Source organism: Girardinichthys multiradiatus, chromosome 9, assembly GCF_021462225.1.
Source record: "Girardinichthys multiradiatus isolate DD_20200921_A chromosome 9, DD_fGirMul_XY1, whole genome shotgun sequence".
NCBI classification, from domain to species: Eukaryota; Metazoa; Chordata; class Actinopteri; order Cyprinodontiformes; family Goodeidae; genus Girardinichthys; species Girardinichthys multiradiatus.
In genome coordinates, this window is record NC_061802.1 from 4,159,541 (window position 1) to 4,172,565 (window position 13,025).

Consider the following 13,025-nt stretch of genomic DNA (forward strand, 5'->3'; position numbering starts at 1 on the left):
TTCTCTAATCCATGTAGGGTCTAAACTATACTCATACTGGATGAAATACAGACATACTCCTCCCTAAGAATACCTGGCTAAAGATCCCAGACTGAGTTGTTCCTCAACCAGGCCCTTTTGTAGCCATGAAAAATGTGCTTGCATTGCTTTGGCTGCATATTTGACCTCTGTTTTTATCAGAAATGGTAGAGTATGGATAACCTAAATATGTTCAAGCTGTTGGTTGCAGGGAAAGTTGAAGAATTTGGAGGTTTTCTTCCTAGTCCTTTATTCCATCCAATTTGTGCCATGTACCAGTACTACTGGAATAAAAACAGTCCCACAGCAAGATGCCACCACCACTATGCCTGATACTTGACTGCTCTAAACATATTTCTTGTCATTGTGACCAAAAGACTGAAACTTTGTCTTGTCTTTTGAATTTGTTGTGAATTGGCGCTATGTAAATAAGCTGAATTGAGCTGAGCTGAAAGGATTTGACTACCATGTGGGCAGCTGAGCTTTTGGAATGGACCTGACTGAATGGAAAATGTAGGGACTATGCTTCACAGTCTGGTCCGTCATGGGAAGTTTAGTACAACCTGAAGCTCAAATCATGCTTTGATTCATTATTTCTGCATACCAGATGAGCTCTCCAGTGGTCCTGAGTACCAGTCTTTTGTTTAGTCCCAGTTTAGGGTCTGGTTTTCACCGTCTATCAAATCTCAATCAGAGCCAACATATCAATGCTCCTAGTACATAATTATGAGGGCTGGTAAGCTTCATGTTGCTAAATAGTCAGAATAATTGCCTTTACATTTTCATTGAATGTAATATATAAATATAGCCTCTTTTTGTTCAGTTCCATCCCAAAAGACTCAAATCTGCTCACCGAATCAGCTGACAGTTTGGATCAAGAAAAGCAAAAATAATGCTTGTTTTAACTAAGCATAAAATAAATGGGGTGGTTCTGTTGGGCCACATTTCACACATTTTATCTTTGCCTTTTGTTTCTAACTAGTGTCTTGTTAAGTTTTTTTTTTTTTTTTTCTTTTACTGTAGCTTCACATAAAGAATCAGAATTTTGAATCTTCTTGTTGCAAAGCCTTAAATAAGAGGAACAGGGTTTTCTGAACTCACCTCAGAGCATCGCGCCATCTGGGATCGGCCAGGCGAACAGCCGGCTCCAGGCGCTCCTGTTCTTACTGCACTGTGCAGCTTACATTTCAGCTGAGGAAGAGTCGTGACTCATGCAGGTTCGCCGGGGTCTCATCCCCGACTTTTCTTCTAAAGCACGCTTTTAATTTCAGCTGTCGGCGTCTCTGCGTCTGCGTGTATCCACCAGGGGAACGCCGATCCAGTCCATTAACGCGGATTCCTGGCAGATTTCTCTAGGATCCCTGCTTTTTGGAGGTCGAAAGAAAATGTGTTCTTTTCTAATTTTGTGGCTCTCATGCCTTCTCATGAATGAGTCTGTTGTGGTTTAACTTTTGTTGTTAAACTAATAGCGTCGTTAGGTTCTGGGTGTCTGTGCGTAAAAGCTGGCTCGCCCGCCGTTGCACGACGCGCTGTCATTGAAAGTAGGATACGTTTCAAGGCGCACTCATGACTTCGAGTCCATCTTCTGCAGAGACCTGTTGGATTATCAGAAAAACACCTGAAAAGGTCGACCCGTTCGGAGAGTTAGGTTTGTGCTCTGTAAAGTCAGCTCGTCTTTCAGTGCTCTCATGGAAGAAAGTATGTTTTTGTGCAACGCGAGTGCCATAAAGGACTGGAGCTTTTTCCTGTCTAAGATCTTGCCTCTGATGAATAAAACCACGGGCTTGGTCAGCATGGATAAATCGGAGACTGTGACCACCACGGTGGTGACATCTCTCCAGCCGGACGGGGCAATGAGCGCCAGTAACCCGCCTCCAAACTCCAACCAAACCTCGGGCATGGAGCATATCTTTCAGTATTCTTTCTCGGAGAATGACCTGCTGTTCACGGACTACAGGACGCCCGCCAGGGACTCCATCCCGCTGCCCAAAGCGGTCCTGTACCTGGTCATGGCCGCGCTGGTGGTGGTGGCGGTGGCGTATGCGATAGTCGGACATCTGGTCAAGGATGTTGTGAATGACTTTGTTGGTAGGTGACCTCTGACTCACCCGCTCATACAGTCCTCTGCGTGCGTGCGTGTGTGTGTGCGTGTTTGCTGAGTACATGCAGTCCCGCAGAAGCTTGGAATACCTCGAATTACTGCAAAGCAAAGCTTAAAGCTTTCAAATATTCAAGTTTAACACATCAATTTCAAATAAATAGATAAAGAAATATTTCAACAGTCAAGCGTTTTAAATACATGTGCATCTTCATGTGATCCACTTCAAAAAGTGAAACTGGTAGATTATAAATTCACTACACAGAGTGGTATATTTTGAGCATTTTATTCTGTTAATTTTGAGTCATGTGGTTTACTGAAAATAAAACCTCTAATCCAGTCTCTGAAAATCAGATCATTACACCAAGACCAATAAAACAAAAGATTGTCAATACAGAAATATGGGCCTAGCTTAAAGGTACAAGTATGTCCTTATACTGTACAGTATTTCTACTACTGGGCTTCTTTTGCATTGATTACTGCAGTAATGCAGAGTGGCATGGTCAGCCTGTGGCAATGCTGGGGTCTCATGAAAGCAACCTTCAGCATGTCTGCGTTGTTGGCTCTTTTGTCTTCCTCTTGGACAGTACTTCATAGATTCTCCAGAGGATTTAGGTCAGACCAGTTTGCTGGCCATTGAAGCACAGTGATAAGTAGGCATTAAAGCAGGTGTCGATACTATACGAAGTTTGTGCCGGTGCCAATTCCTGCTGGAAAACAAAATCAACATCTCCATAAAACTTGTCAGTAGAAGGAAGCATGAAGTCAATTCTAAAATTTTCTGCTAGATGGCTGCGCTGACTTTGGACTGGATAAAACACTGTGGACCACCAGCAGATGACATGGCTCCCCAAATCATCACTGACTGGAAATTCTGGACCTAAAGTAACCTGGATTCTTTTTTCCACTAAGCAAAATGAAATTACATTAAATTCAACATTAGCTTTCATCTGAAAATAAAATTTTGGACCACAGAGGAACAGTCTAGTCATTTTTAGTCCGGGATTTACAGGGGTTGGACAATGAAACTGAAACACCTGTCATTTTAGTGTGGGAGGTTTCATGGCTAAATTGGACCAGCCTGGTAGCCAGTCTTCATTGATTGCACATTGCACCAGTAAGAACAGAGTGTGAAGGTTCAATTAGCAGGGTAAGAGAACAGTTTTGCTCAAAATATTGAAATGCACACAACATTATGGGTGACATACCAGAGTTCAAAAGAGGACAAATTGTTGGTGCACGTCTTGCTGGCGCATCTGTGACCAAGACAGCAAGTCTTTGTGATGTATCAAGAGCCACGGTATCCAGGGTAATGTCAGCATACCACCAAGAAGGACGAACCACATCCAACAGGGTTAACTGTGGACGCAAGAGGAAGCTGTCTGAAAGGGATGTTCGGGTGCTAACCCGGATTGTATCCAAAAAACATAAAACCACGGCAGCCCAAATCACGGCAGAATTAAATGTGCACCTCAACTCTCCTGTTTCCACCAGAACTGTCCGTCGGGAGCTCCACAGGGTCAATATACACGGCCGGGCTGCTATAGCCAAACCTTTGGTCACTCATGCCAATGCCAATGCCAAACGTTGGTTTCAATGGTGCAAGGAGCGCAAATCTTGGGCTGTGGACAATGTGAAACATGTGTTGTTCTCTGATGAGTCCACCTTTACTGTTTTCCCCACATCCAGGAGAGTTACGGTGTGGAGAAGCCCCAAAGAAGCGTACCACTCAGACTGTTGCATGCCCAGAGTGAAGCATGGGGGTGGATCAGTGATGGTTTGGGCTGCCATATCATGGCATTCCCTTGGCCCAATACTTGTGCTAGATGGGCGCGTCACTGCCAAGGACTACCGAACCATTCTTGAGGACCATGTGCATCCAATGGTTCAAACATTGTATCCTGAAGGCGGTGCCGTGTATCAGGATGACAATGCACCAATACACACAGCAAGACTGGTGAAAGATTGGTTTGATGAACATGAAAGTGAAGTTGAACATCTCCCATGGCCTGCACAGTCACCAGATCTAAATATTATTGAGCCACTTGTCCAACCCCTGTATATGTGTGTGGTGGATCTGAGAGCTCTGACTCCTTCTGCTGACCACCCAACAAAATCTCGAATGATCTTTGCTACATGACCTTCTCAAAGCTGTTTTCCCTGCTGCTTGTACACCATTTTCTTTCACATTTTTTCCTTCCATTCAACTTTCCATTACCATGCCTGGATTGAGCACTCTCCGAACAGATTCTTTAGCAATTAACTTTCTGGGCTTACCCTCCTTGTAGCAGGCGTCCTGCTGGACAACTCTCAAGTCAACAATTTTCACCTTGGTTCTATAGACCATAATATGACCATGACATAATATTTATGTTAAATGTACTTTTTAGAATGTCCTATGTAGTATTCTAATAATCTAAGAAGCTAAAATTTGGGTTTTTATTTTTTTGTAACTCATCATCATCTGAAATAAACACTTGAAATAAATCACCCTGTGTGTAATCTGTGAGTTTCAGTTTTTGAACTGAACTACTGAAATAAATGAACTTTTCAATGATATTCTAATTAATAGAGATGCACCGAAGGTTCAGCTGCTTGTGCTAAAGTCTCTCAGAGATCAGCCATTTTCTCTCCAGAGTCCGAAGAAGAAAAAGCTTTTCTTAACACTTTTAATCCTAATTTAATGAGTGGAGCTGCTTGGTGGCTCCCTGGCAGCCTAATGGATGAGGTTTTCATGGAATATGCAGGTGACTCATTATTAAAGCAGGTTTTCCTCTGCTGATCCATGTAATCTGAGCGATTCTGACGCAGACCTACAGTGGATGACCTTGTGAGTGACCCCTCCTGTCAAACTCAAATCAGCAGGAAGTGTTGCAGTGAGAAACTGAGAGCTGTTATTGTATTTTTGAAGAACTTCCTGTGAGAAATACATAATGAATGACAGAACGATACAAATAGTCTATTTTTAGTCCCTGCACAGTGCTTGACTTGACCGGATTGCCAAGCCGATTAGATTTAAGTTGAATATTTGACTCACTGGTGTTTCATATTTGAGCAGGTCAGGACACAGACGAACAGAAAAGCACTGGATGTTCAGAAGAGAAATATACATTAATCAGTCGAGGGATATATTAGGCGGAAAAATGACATTTTGTTCTAAAGCTGATGTGGTTGAAACAGGAAAAAACGGTTACTTGCAAGGATTTGAGTGAGTTTGTGTTAAATTGCAGCTTTGTTGGGGTGGTCCCGGTCTGTGGTGGTCAATATTAATCAAATGGTTCAAGGAAGAAGCAGTGGAAGTTGGCAGATGGGTCATGGACACCAAGGGTCAATCAAGCATGAGGGGTGCGAAGGTTGGACTGTGTGATCCAGTCCAGCAGAAGAACTACAGCAGCTAAAATTGCTTAACGCTGATACCGATAACAGTGCTCCACAAATTTTTGCTGGCTATTTGGCCACAGACCAGTCAAGGTGTCCATGCTGACACCTAATTATGCCTGAAATTGCAAAAGATGGGCAACAACCACAGAAGGTAAACATGAACAAAGAAAAATCTACAAGAAAAACAAAATGAACCCAAAATGACCAGGGGCACTGTCTAGGGTGCGTGTGCCCCCCAGATGTGGTAAGTTGTTGGTTTAGAAGCTTAGTTGTCCACGCGTCGGCGAAGGCACCTTCCTTTTCCCTTAACCAACAGTTTTAGCACTTTTGTTGATGTTGCAATACTTTTTAAAATCTGCAATGAATACTTTTAAATACATTATAACAGTGTGATTGAAATGTATCCTTTTTACCCAGTATTTGGTAAATAGTTTACATGAAGATTATTATTTTTAGTGTATATGTTTTGCATTTTGTAAAAAGGAAGATATCATGTTATTTAAAAAAATAAAGCTATAAAAAATATATGTATGCTGTGAAACTTTAAACGTCTGAAATGTAAATTTGTTAAAACAAAACAAAAAACAAATGGTCTCTGACAGGATTTTTGGTAGTTCCTGTTATATAGTAATAGTAGAACATCACAGCATTTTTCAAAATCAGTCATTGGTTTAAATTTTGGTTTTTGGTTCGCCCCCCTGAGATTTTTAATGGCCCCATGCGGCCACATCCCTGCAGCCTTTTCACGGGTAGAACAATAGACCAACACAATGTGGCACATAACTGTTAAGTGATCTATATGGTTTTCAAATCTGAAAAATGGGGTGTGTTTTGGTGTTCAGCCTCTTTTAATCTGATACCCCTAAATAAAATCCAGTGCATTTATCTGCCTTCAAAAGTAATAGAATCAGTAAATAGAATCAATCTGTGTATGTCTTGATCCTAGTGTAAATCCTGCTGCCCTCTGAAGACCTCAGTGGTTTCTTAGAAAACATTAGAGAACAAATGCCATCATGAAGACCAATGAACATAGCAGACAGGTCAGGGAGAATGTTGTGAAGAAGTTTGAAGCAGGGTTAGGTTATAAAACAAAATCTCAAGCTTTGAGCATTTTATCTGAGAGACTTCACAAATGAACGCCACAAATCCAGCCTTAATGAAAGAAAGACAAGGATAACGACACTGTGCAAATAAAACCATTGAATGGCTTGTTTGCTTTTAGCCACAAACCATGTATAGGACAGTGCAAATACTGTATATGGACAAATGTTCATATGAACATCATGTACAGAGGAAAACTAACAATGCACTTCACCCTAATCACTTTATCCTCATGGTGAAACATAGTAGTAGGAGCATCATGCTGTGGGAATGCCTTTCTTCAGCAGGGAAACTGGTCAGAATTGATGGGGAGATGAATGAAGCTAAATGCAGATAAATTACTGAGAGAAAACCTATTAGAGTTTCACCCTTTAGCAGGACAATGATCCTGACCATACAGCCAGAGCTAAAATGGTATAGTTTAGATCAAAACAAATTCATGTGTTAGAATGGCCTATTTACCGTCCAGACTTATATTCAACTGAAAGTCTGGGGCAAGAAATGGAAATTGATGTTTAGAGGGACTCAACCTGTTTTTCAAAGAAGACAGAGCAACATTTGAGTCTGTAGATGTACAAAGCTGGACCACAAGCTAGACAGAGACCTGGCCCAGAAATGGTTAATTAATTAATGGTCATATGGTCAATATTTCAAATATTTCTGGTTTTTTTTAAAATGATCTCTGATCTGAAACAGACCGTAGACTGGAAAATTAGCATTCTTGTGTCATGTTGGGTTTCATTGATGTTGTGCAGAGAGCTGACTGACTGTGTCTGCTTCCCTTGGCCATACCTGTCCACTTGTGTTCAGATCACGCGTTTCTGCCAGTGCTTTGTCCGACTCAGCCTCAAACGTGCCTGTTCTCTTGTTTGCTGCCTGCAGGTGGAGGCCGGTCAATTGTTGCTGAAGGTGACGGTGGAGAAACCAGTGAGCCAGGTAAAACACAGAGCTGACATGGGTCACAGTCTGCAGCACTTAGCTGTGCCACAGAGACACGCCGACGCCGTCCACTGCTCAGCTTTAAGAGCTTGTCCTCCTGCCTTCCTCACGTACATTTACACACACACTCAGAGGAGATGCTGTTTGGCTCCTGGGCATTGTGTAAAGGTGTAAATGTGGAGGGTCTGTGTTCTGCTGCTGCTTTCCTTCACACCAGAGGAAGGTTAAAAAAAGATGCTGTGAAACCAAAACAAGATACTTTACTCTTCAGGTCTGCTGCATTTGAAAAGCAAAGCAGTTTGTTGCTACCATGGAACTGTTATAATAGGAACAAATGCATACACACAAACTACACATACGAATGTTTAATTATCTCAATAATGACTGCATTTATTTTAATCTCAGGTTCTATTATTTGTCCTTGTTAAGAACACTGGATTTACATTAAAACCAACATTTACAGTGTTCAGCTTGCAGGTTTTAAACAAGGATTTGTTCATTGATCATAATAGTTATTACTGTCAGTACAATGTAGGTAGATTTATATTTTATGTTTCATAGTTTTACTGGAAAGGACGTTTTGGTGGCTGAACGCTGGCAGAGTTAATAGCACTGTTGCCTTGCAGCTGGGTTCGAATCCCTGGTCATTCTGTGTGGAGTTTGCATGTTCTATAATTAATGCGTGGGTTCTCTCCAGGTTCTCCGGCTTTGTCCCACAGTCCAAAAACATGACTGTTAGGTCAACTGCTCTCTAAATTGCTCTTAGGTATGAGTATGCATGCATGTTTATCTGTGCTGTGTCTCTGTGTTGCTCTATGAGTGACTGGTGACAGGTCCAGGGTGTACCAAGCCTGTCGCTCAATGAGCGCTGGAGATAGAAACCTGCCCCCCCTGAAACTCTCCAAATAACTGTTCTCCTTTGTAATCTAATTTATCATAGTAAGGCCTAGTTTTCACAGAAAAAGCATGGTAGCTTTGCTTTCATAACTCCTGCAATTGTACCATTTGTTGAGCATTGATTTATTGGATTTAGAAGACTGCCACAACTTCTCTGAATAGCTTTTTGCTGGACTCCATTATGAGAATTTGGCCCTAGATCCTCCAAACTGAAATCCCACAGACTGCTTTCTGCTGCCGGTAAAATACTGACTACTTAAAGGTAACCCATAAACCCTCCCTTCTTATGAAATACAACTTGTCCCTAAAATGGCATAGATAAACTAACACAGGCTAATAAACTGTTAACTGTTGCAGCCTATTTCAAACTGAATGCATAGGGCAGCCATCTTTGATATTCAGACCAGGGGCTGCTTAATTTGTTTTACTTTCCAAGTCAGAAATCTGACCTGCGGGCTTTACCATTTATTTGGTTTATTTTAATACATGCAATTTAAATTTCACATGTAGTTTTCTAGAGTAGACAAGAATGCCAACATACGAACAAAAAGATGTGGAAACAGTATGTCTCACCTCCTGCTACATACATAAACATGCCAGCTGGTCCACTGAGGCTCCCACTGGACTCAACTCCCGCTCTGTTAGAGCAATGAAGATAAACATCCTCCTTCTGACTGAAAACACTTATGAGAGTTTGCTGTCCTGACAACCAGGTGCAGCTTCATGGACAACCTGTTTGGCCGGCTTTGTGGGTCTAGCAGGGATGTAAGTCTTTAAAGGCTTGCTGAATTATTCTGAAGTCAAAATATTCAAGTCTTTGCAGATAAAGTGGAAGACAGTGAACTGAAATCAACAAATTCATCAAGCTATTTGCAGGAGCCAAATGTGTGCAAACAGGAGTTTTAATTAAAGCCAACTAAATGATTATGACCTAATTATGACCTAGCTAAGAAGTTATGTGTTTGTGAACACGATTGGCAAGTTGATGGACCGCAGCCTTAGTGAGGACATCTCTGGTAAACTGTCTGCTGGGGGAAGACACAGGAGGAGAGTCACTGGAAGGAGGACGTCCCTTCAGGGAGTTCCTTAGACTCCCCATGGTTGGAAAATGCAGCCGGACGGACGGATGGTTGGATTTAAACCATGAACATTATTTCCCTTTCTTCCTGAATCACCAGAATATAAAAGTTCGTCCGGGATTAGATTGGTTGGTTAAGGCGGAAATCATTATTTATACCTGTCAGGATGTGCATTTGAGGTAGAAACAAAGTGCAAAGGAGAACTCCAGGATACGGTGAATGAAGGTAAGATAGTTTTAATTCTTGCCCATATGGAATCCAGACAGCAGGTTACACAACCAGGACACCAGATCAGACATGACAGCAAGTCATGGGAGACTATGACAAAACACAAGGAACCAGCAGGGAACAATGGAAACTAAAGAGCTTAAATACAAACAAGAGTACAGGGAGAACCAATGAACAGAGAGACTCAGTAATGAAGGTGAAGGCCAGGCTGCATGGAGACATTTGCAGTTCACAAGTCAAAACATAGAACAGAGGATAAACTAAGGACCAGACCAGGGGAAATAAACAAAAACACAACACGGACACAGGCTAGACATGGCAATACCAGATGATTGTAACTACTTGTTTGTGTTTGCTTGAAAAATGCATCAACCAGGCTGTGTTTTGAGCAAATATTCAATACATTTTATCTCTCCATTGTTTTATTATTTTATTTTTTAAAACATGAATCGATTATAGTGTCAGATCTCTGAAATTTTGGTCATTTGTAAACTGGCAAAGTTGCAGCAAAGATATTTATTAATAAAAATACAGTAGTTCTGCAACAAACAGTGTTAAAGTATTTCTGCTCCAAGTGGCTAAATAAAAGTATGTTGACCTCTTAGCTTTCTAACATTCCCTTTTCCTTTTCCTGTGAATAAAATCACTTGCTCCCAGGACACTATGAGAGATGATCCAAAAGAGCTGGTACTGGTACTTCATTAATCAGATGCAGCCAAATACAAACTTTAAAAACACGCTCAGTCACTTTTGTTTTTTGTGACCAGATCCTCAGATGCACCATTTGAGAGGGATCTCTCCGGGTCAGAGGAACCCCCCTCTCTGTCGTTTCTTCACACTCACAACTGTCAGCGTTAATCTCTGCTTCTCATCTGACGGAACAGTGATTGATGCGTCTCTATCCAGAAAGCCTTCATCACACATGAGGGGCTGCAGGGCGGTAGGCGCTCTCACAGAAACAATTTGATGCTGCTTTGCCTCTAATGGAACCACAGAGGCTGAACCCACAAAAAGTTTATGTTGAAAAGGGTTTTAGCTCTCGCTGAGTGCATGTTCTAAATGCTCAGCTTGATTGTTTTGGGTATGTGTTTTGATGCTACAGTATGTCAGCTCAGTGCATCTGGAAAATCATAAACTACTGCACTATTGGCATCAAGGAAAAAATTCAAATAACACTTCTGAAAACAAATATTTAACTGTGTGCTTTGCAGATCCTCAAGTGTCCTTCAGTGAGGTGCTAGAAGCTTTGCAGACTTGGGTTTGGGGAGTTTCATCCATTTGTTCCCTTTCAGATCCTCACAGGGAGCTTCTGATTTGATGGGATGCATCTGTTCAGTTTAACTTCCATTTTCTTTGTCTGTTCAGATTGGGTATTTGACCCTCGTCGATCTGCAAACCGCAACAAGACAGAGATCAGCTGCATCACCGACAACATGCATGAGATGGGTGAGTTGGCTGAGAGGCCTCGGCTGCTGGAAATGAGCTACATATCTCTGAACCACACCAACAGCCTGAGCCCCAACAGGCCGGAGGAGACCGTGTTCACGGTGGATGAGACCCTCGAGCAACATCTTCCGGACTCACACCCCGGGACTTAAATGTGACCCCATGTTGTTTTCCTGAGAGAAATAAAGCAGCATGTTTGCTTGCTTGTCCTATTTGAGGTGGATTCACGAGTTGTTTGTGAATGGAAGCTTTTATCCACTGTGGCCTCGCCTTCAGGATGGCAGTGAAAGCTGTGATGTTGGGCCATAGCGAATGTGGAGACATCAGATGCTGATGTTTGTTTTAATGGGACTCCTTCATGTCAGGATCAGTGAAGAGAAGACGGCGCCATTTTAATTTGGATTACAGATGGACTGTTTTCCCCCATGTTTCATTCCTGTCATCATGACCTTTTCAATACAAGCTTTAATGTATAACTGTTCCACACTGCTTCTCTCTCTGTAATCACATTTATCACCTGACATATACACCTCGGTTCCTTACTGTAATATTACCTTACAGGTACCTGTTTAAAACCAGTTTAGACTGGTTTTAAATTAGCATTAACTCTGCATCAGACTGTTCTTTCTGTGCACATTGTTGTAATTAATGAGGCAAAAAATATTCGCCTTTTTGTAACACCATGCTGTTAGCTTGATGTGAAAAAGTGCTGAGTCACCTCTGAAAGCTTTGTTCCACCCAACTGCAAAAAAATCTAATGAGAAATCAGTGAAAGCCAGTTATCAGTGTAGCTATTTCGGATTGAATGTCAGTTTACTTGTTTTACCTCACTTTTAAGGGCTGCATGCTGCTGCTGAGACCCAATACTAAAACCAGTGGGGCTTAATCTTTTTTCTGTGCATGTTGTGATCATCCTCCCATGAATCTGTAAGGTAAAATATTAAAATGGTGTTTCTACTCTTTCATGTTACATATATTAGCACCCATTGAATAAAATGCAAAAACTTTAGTTTTTATACTTAAAGCGGTCAGCCACTGTAGCTTTTTTTAAAATGCATGAATCAATAAAGTTGTAGATGAGATGCGTTCATTGTGATGAATCATTAGTAAATAAAGGTCATCAGGGAGCGAATATTTATTAGATGGACACGATGTCCCAGGCTAGAAATCCACCAGATGATCCAGTTTCTATTTATCAGAAATGATGAAAACAATCACTTTATCTTATCCAGTATAATGTCCCTAAAGTTTGTTCAGTGTTTTTTTTAAATCATACCATACATGTACATATATCTATTGGTGTTAGAGGACCCCGAGGATGTGTGCAGTAGGACAGGTTTTCTACATCCAACCATTGGTTGACAACTTAGCCATCTTTGGGTTTTTTTCTAACCTTAACTGACCGGTTGCTGAGATCCGAAGACACAGTGGAAATGCAAATGAGCAGAGCCTGCAGCTCACATGTGTTTAAACTGAATTTAAGATAAGGGTTAGCTGTGTTTACGATTTTCAGCCAAGCCAGTCTATGCTTGGTCCACAGTTAACTTTGTCCTTTCTGTAGATTGCCATTAAATTCCCAGCCTATAATCAGCCTTTAGTTCACTGGTCTTAGTAAAGGTCTTTGACATGAAAAAGACTAATAGGCTGAACTAGGAAAAGCCAGTGCAGGGCGACCGGCACTAAACCAGTCTTTGGTTGTCAGTTTTACACACTTTGTTTATGCTTAAGATTTGTTTTTAAAAAATAAACACACAAATAAATTAAATAAACTGTGAGTGTCAGTGGTGGAAATTAAATCATTATAAGAATTTACATCTTTATATGAATATTTATTCATA

At 41.3% G+C, this 13,025-nt stretch overlaps 1 protein-coding gene across 1 annotated transcript; it reads left to right on the top strand.

Moving 5' to 3' along the window:
- Window positions 1-1,172: 1,172 nt before the first annotated feature.
- Window positions 1,173-12,269, top strand: LOC124874105. The gene is made up of 3 exons (XM_047375318.1): window positions 1,173-2,106; window positions 7,481-7,534; window positions 11,107-12,269. Exons 1-3 carry the CDS (start codon window positions 1,707-1,709, stop codon window positions 11,337-11,339), a joined length of 687 nt encoding a protein of 228 aa, XP_047231274.1. The 5' UTR covers window positions 1,173-1,706; the 3' UTR covers window positions 11,340-12,269.
- Window positions 12,270-13,025: the final 756 nt, after the last annotated feature.

Coding starts and splice junctions, on each gene's coding strand:
- LOC124874105 (XM_047375318.1), top strand. CDS start 1,707: ATGGAAGAAAGTATGTTTTTGTGCAACGCGAGTGCCATAAAGGACTGG. Junction 2,107..7,480: donor TGTTGTGAATGACTTTGTTG/GTAGGTGACCTC, acceptor TGCTGCCTGCAG/GTGGAGGCCGGTCAATTGTT. Junction 7,535..11,106: donor TGGAGAAACCAGTGAGCCAG/GTAAAACACAGA, acceptor TTGTCTGTTCAG/ATTGGGTATTTGACCCTCGT.